Below are 6,660 nucleotides of genomic sequence, written 5' to 3'. Positions count from 1 at the left end.
ATCTCTGTAAAAACAGCAGAAACCTCTTTAACTTCACTGAACTGGATTTCCTGCAGCATAGGATACCTCACAAGAGAATGTGAATCAGAAAAATTACCTAGACAGTGTTGTGCATGCTCCCTAGGAAATGCCAGTAGTTTCAGTGAGATAGCGCTCCTATCCATCCCATCTCTGCCTCTGCATCAACTAATACAGGCAGGCTGTCTGAGCAAAAGGCTGTTGCAAAATGCCTTTGTGTCTAAGGAATTTGGAGGAAGCCCAGTAAGAAGTGGTTATACAGTAACTGTACTGATGAAGTTACAGAAGTGAACTTCCCTATGACCCTGTGGTTTCACTATTGGAATGATATGAAAAGAGAGAGCCAAAGCTGGCTGGTAGCTGTGACATGACATCAACAGGGAAGTCAAAAGAAAGATTTGTTTAACATGCTTTTGTTTACTTCTTAGAATAGTGATGACATTACATTAACACCACCAAAAAGTGAGTCACATGTAACTGCCACTTGGAGCTATCAGGATCTATATAAGCATTTTAGCTGTGGTCTTGAGAGACAGAAGGTGAAACCCTTTCTGCTGTAGCAAGGCTCCTTAGCAAGCTGGGCACTATGCAATACCTCCTACTTTGTGCTGCCATCCTCCTACCTGAGAGTCTTGCTTTTCCAGCACGAGAATCATGGGGCAACACAGCCTTTGAGAATGCAAAGGTATGTTACCAGGGGGACAACATAACTGCATTATGAATAACCTGGTTTTTGATTCAGTTTCTACATTCCTTTTCTATCGGTTTATATTATCTTCTTATCTTACAACAGTTTTTGCAGAGGTGACATAAAACAATTTAAACTTGCTGACTAGCTTAGATAACTTACAAAAGAGACCAAGTTCCAACTGGTAAATAAAGGGGAGCATGTCATTTTTAAAACATCTAAAAAATATTATATAGACTACATTGGAAGGCTGCGGATTTGAGTGCTCAGTAAATCCTTATTTAAAAGGATTTCTTGCTTACAGTGTTTTGCTGCTATTGCAATTCTTTTTATATATGCTAATCTATACTACAGAGAAAAACAGCACTTGCTAAACTGAAATAGGAAGAAAAAACACATCTGAAACTATCCATGACTGCAGGACAATGAAACAATTCAATCAAATGTAAAATGTAATCACTAAAAGATCACAGATACTAATTTTTATTTTCCTTTTCTTCTTCCAGGCATATCTTGATAAATTCTTTCCACTTTTTACAAAAACACAAAGCCTAAGCTTAGAAGACAGGATTAAAGAAATGCAGAGGTTTTTCCACCTGACTGTAACTGGAAAATTAAATGCAGAAACAGAAGAAACAATGAAACAGCCCAGATGTGGAGTCCCCGATATAGCAGACTACAAAATATTTCCTGGAAATCCAAGATGGAAAAAGACACATTTGACTTACAAGTTAGTGATGTTTCAGGTTTTATGGGGAAGGGGTTGCTTCGTGTTTAACTATGTGGGTTTCCTTCACACCCTAAATGACATTAATCTGTTTCCTTTTGCTGCCAGAATTTTCAATTATACACCTGATCTACCCCGAAAGAAAGTGGATGATGCAATTAGAAGGGCTTTTATGGTATGGAGTGATGTGACTCCACTGCAGTTCCAAAGAGTATTCAAGGGACATGCAGACATTGTGATTGGATTTGCGCGTCATGGTGAGAATACCCGTCATTTTTAAAATGCAATGGTCTATATTTGACTTAAAGCATATATTTTTATAGCCACAGCTTTAAGAAAGAACAAAGAGTTTGGAATTATTCTGAAGTCTGCATAAATTTTATCTTCTCTTTATCATGCCACCAAACTTGTATGTTATGATTCAGTTTTCCTCCTATGAAACCATTAGAAAATCCTTGCAGAGTTACAGCTGTGAAATGGAGGGGGAATTCAGCTCCAGAATGAGACACCTAAATTTAGATGTTCAAGGCTCTGTCTGCCTTGACAAATAGTGCAAAGTAATGGGAACAGATCTGTAGAGCAAACCAGCCGGTTCTGAAGATCCAGCCTCCACAGACTGGATTCAGGCAGGTTCAGGCAGGTTTACTTTGGTCTAGATCTAGTCTGGTTCCCTGGACTAAACAGTCTTTGGCAGCTGGGGTGCATTAGGTTTGGCCATAGAGAGTATCTTCTAGTTGATTTTCTTCTAGAAGGAATACCATTGGTGCACTCCAAAATTGCACCAAGGTGCAAGCCAAAGCACGGTAAATGCGGATCAGTAGAGTCACTTCAGAAGCTCACTTGTGATCCAGACTAATACATGGATGTAGCCACAACTTGTGCCTGGCACCTAAACTGACTCAACTTAGCCAAACTAAATGCCTACTTTAAAGTTAGCTGACTTGTTCTCTAGATCCATTGACAGTATTTGCTAGATCTCCATTGGCTGTAAGTGAAGATTAGACACCTGGCTTACAAGTAGATGATGGCATATGAACACCAAAGTGTCCCAAGCTCATGCTTCACTGATGGGAAGCATATTATGTTGCCATGAAGAGTCAACTAATGTGCAAGTCAAAGTGAGAAAGGATCCTGCAAGCTGGAATGGGTTTTAATCCCTCGTCATGCACTAGGACTAGGTCTCTTCTGCCTGTGCTAGCCCTGCCCCAAGGTCCATCCACCTGGTCTGAGGGAAAGGACACAAAATGGCATTTGAGTCCCCAAATACTCCTCAATCAAGTCAGAAGCTCACTAAGGGGTAGGGGGAAATTTTCAGAGCTGGTACAAACATACCATCCTGTCAGCTCTTGCACTCAAGGTAGGAAATGGTAACGTTCCACATGCACTGTGATAGAAGTAGGTAATAGACCATACCCCAAGGCTGGGGACAAATGTTCCCTTCAGGGAAACCATTGTCTTCCACTAAAATCAGTACAAGTGAGAATGGCTACAACTAATGTTGCCCAGCACTTTCCAATATTGAAAACATTCAGGTGCTTATAACATCGTCAAGCATCAAGTATTTATTCTGAAATAATCCTTGATTGCTGCCTCAGAAACACATTCTGACAAAGGCTCAGAAAAAATGTTCAGCTCTTTCTGAAACATGCAGCAGCCTGAATTATCAAATACAAGTTTTAAGCTTAAGTTATGAATTGTGAGAGTCTTTCCTAAGCCTTGCTCCTCATTTTTACAACCTTGCTGCTATTGTAGGATTTTTTTTTAAGGCTTGGTAACGAACAAAACTAGCACAAACAAGCAACATGCTTCAATTTGCTGAATTTAAACATTACAGCTGATGCCATCTGATGACATTTATTTCTTTTCAAATGCAGAGCACGGTGATGGATATCCTTTTGACGGAAGAGGTAACACACTAGCTCATGCGTTTGCACCTGGAGAAGGGCTTGGTGGAGATGCTCATTTTGATGATGATGAAAGGTGGTCAGAGTCCAATCGAGGTAAAACCTATGTGTGTATATGAAGGGGAAAGGCGAATATTGTACATGTTAAAAGAACACAGCCATAGGAAATGCTTTCCATAACTCTTCATGCTTCGGTACCATTTCAGTACCAACATTTCTGTTCTTTTCAACTACCTTTCTAAGCAGTTGTGCTTCATTATCATTAGCAGCTACATAATGCCTGTTCTGTCCATATTTTAAAGCACTTTTCACAGGCTAAACAAGGACTATGAGCCTCTGCTTTCTACATAAATTATGAAAAGGTAAAATTACTTGCTTGTAGGAAGAAGGTTGACTAAAAGCAGAGTTGGAAAGAGACTCAAGGTCTCTAGATGTGTATGCAAGGGATCGGTCATGATTTTATTAAAATATTATAGTTACATAAGAAAGTTCAGTAATAGCTGATCAAAACTCTGAGGTTTCATTCCAAGGGAATGAAAGATATAAATTCTCCTGCTACTTCGATTCTTTGTATGCTAAATAGAAATGCCATACCTTTAACATACTTTTCTATGCTTCTGTGCTGCAGAAGTTAATTTGTTTCTTGTTGCTGCTCACGAATTTGGCCATTCTTTGGGACTTGCTCATTCAAATGTCCGTGAAGCTCTCATGTACCCTATCTACACATATGTGAACCCAGCAACCTTCAGACTTTCAGAGGACGATAGGCGAGGAATTCAGAAGTTATACGGTAAATTCATGATGAGATTTTCTTTTCAAGACAAAATCTACTGGGGTACAGGTTTCACTACTCTCCCTGATTGCAAGGGCCTCATCAAATTACCAAAAAGAAAGAAGGGGAACAAACTTGGGAAAAACACATTCCTGTATACTCTGTTCACTATGTTCCTTCTGTACTGTGTCCCCACTGCAACCAAGAGGTGATGGAGCAGCAGTGCAGCGGTCTGGCACACTGTCTTCCTGCACACCCACATATTGCCAAACAAATCCTGTGGACCTTGCTCTGCGAATGAGCTGTTTCAGTGAGTGGGGCTGCTGGCAGGGAAATGAGAGATACTGCGCCACTTACCAAATCAATGGGACAATTCAGTGAAGGCAGAAACTATTCAGCAGTAGGAGTGGAACATAACCAGAATTGACCCCACAGGGTAAACTTTGTCAGGTTTGCTTTTCTTTAGGCACCACCTTGCTCAGAGCATGCTAGAGTAACACTAGGAATAAAACACAGTTGTCTGCATTTTCCATTTCCAGTACAGTCTCTATATTTTGTGCTTCTTTCCCACAGGGAGAAAGTCGTCAAACTCTTGAAGAAAGTGCTTCAAAAAGACCAAATAATTCGCATCTGGTCTTTCTGGTGTTCCAAAACAATCTTAATCCTCTAGCTAATTAAAGTGGTAAACTCCTGGACTGCACTTTCTTTCCCTGATTTTTTATATTGATTTATTTGCACTTTATACAATTTCACTTAACAATTAAAAAAAAAACCAAACTTGTATACTCTGTTGTCTAATGTTTTTTTTTTTCTTCTGGCATTTCACTGGGGGATTAAATAACTCCTGTATGTGTGATAGACAGACAAATATCCTTCCGAATAGAGGCACAGGTACCTAAAGAGCCTATGTGCATTTACTGCTGGAGTCACAAACCCTGTTCCTGGCTTGCTTTCAGTTCCCATGCATGTCCTGCCCTTCACAGTACCTCCTGCTGCCTCCTCAGAATCACAGTGTGCTTCCCATGTGGCTCACACAGAGAGGACAAAGTCTCCACAGTGCTTCCTTCAGCACGGGCTGGGATGCTTTCCTAAAGGGAAGAGCTTTTCAACTTTGTGCCCTCCCCGGCTTGCCAGAGAAGCAGGTTTAAGTGGTGGACTAGGATTTCCATTGTCCACTGTGATATTCAAACAACTCTTGGGTATTTTGAAATTTAAAAAACCAACCAAACAGGAATTCTCCTTCTCTCCTTTGGAACACTAATCCCACATTGCCAGAAAACAAAAACAAGCACAGACAGGCATAACCCTAGAAAAACTAGGATCACCTCCTGGTTGCTGGAGCTGGTCAGTTGTCCAGAGGGCCTGAGCTGCTCTCTCCTGCAGGGTGGGATGCCTGTCTTCCTGCCATAACTGAAGAGCTGAAATGACACGGGAAAATGCATCCATGTCTCTCAATCCCAGGAGAAAATGGCTATGCCTTCCTGGCTCCCTGAGCAAAGCATCACCTGAGAAACTTCAAAGCCTCCACTGGGCTCAGTCCTTGGAGAGGTTGGGAAGGATGTGATGAGAATAGCTTACTTTGCACACTGGCACTGGTCTACAAACACTGGAGCTTTTTTGCATATTTAACAGAATAAACTCTTATGGGATCAATGTTTTCTCTGTTAGGAGTTTTTTATGCTCCTTGATGAGGAGAGAAGGCTTCTTCTACCTCAACACATTTGCCAAATGTGCACAAAGTTCTAGTCTCTCAAAAACTTGACAGCATTTCCCAGACTTTATCCAAAAGCCTTTTCCAGTTCAAGAGCTGCTGCCTGGCGATGCAAGGGCTCTGAGTCCACATACAACTGGGAAAAAGTTTTGCCCAGCCCCAGGTTTGGTGCAGGACACCTGAGAGAAGGAAGTCTGCTGATGGGCAACGTGGGGCACAAGAAAGTGTGGCATCTTTTGCAATTCAAGGGCCGGGTGGAAAGGAGGAGAGGTAATTTTAACCTACCTTACTCAGAAGACTCATGTCCTGCTCTCTCAGCCACCAGACATATACATTTCCTAGGGTAGCATCTAAACACTAATACACTTCCCAAGGTAGGCCCAGTCAAGTTTCTGGGACCCAACTGATCTCTGCGGTTTGCTCCTCCTGGCTCCCTGGAGCTGGAAGGGATGTGAAACAAGTTGTATGGAATGAAGGTCAATTCCTCTCTGTCACACTGAAAAACTACCTTTTCATGCTTTCTTTCTGACCTCTTCTAATCACTCCCTTCCTAGCTGACACTTTACCTTCAAGGTACTGCAGCAGAAAAAGGATCTTCACCATCCATGGGATCGCCACTGCTCTGTTATTGCCTTGGAAGTGCCTCCAGCAATGGCAACACAGCAACAGCTACCTCCTCCATAAGGAGAGGGAGCAACCAGCTGAAGAGGGGAGAAGAGAGAATTAGAGCTCCTGACCTGCCAGATGGACAGCAGTTTATTCCATAAAGAATTCCTGTTAGTCCAGTCCATCTAACCTAGTATCTGCTGCAAGAAGCAGCATCAGACGGTGGGATGGCTG

The 6,660-nt window shown here is 41.8% G+C and overlaps 1 protein-coding gene across 1 annotated transcript; it reads left to right on the top strand.

Moving 5' to 3' along the window:
* Positions 1-604: 604 nt before the first annotated feature.
* MMP7 (matrix metallopeptidase 7 (matrilysin, uterine)) lies at positions 605-4,127 on the top strand (the record flags this gene model as incomplete). The annotated part of the gene is made up of 5 exons (XM_009573544.1): positions 605-703; positions 1,213-1,436; positions 1,542-1,690; positions 3,308-3,433; positions 3,966-4,127. Coding segments are annotated over exons 1-5 (760 nt in total), but the record flags the coding sequence as incomplete, so codon positions are not given.
* Positions 4,128-6,660: the final 2,533 nt, after the last annotated feature.

This window comes from Fulmarus glacialis, unplaced genomic scaffold (assembly GCF_000690835.1).
Source record: "Fulmarus glacialis isolate BGI_N327 unplaced genomic scaffold, ASM69083v1 scaffold6760, whole genome shotgun sequence".
NCBI classification, from domain to species: Eukaryota; Metazoa; Chordata; class Aves; order Procellariiformes; family Procellariidae; genus Fulmarus; species Fulmarus glacialis.
Note: the sequence above shows the minus strand (reverse complement) of the source record. Positions and strands in the feature narration are given on the sequence as shown.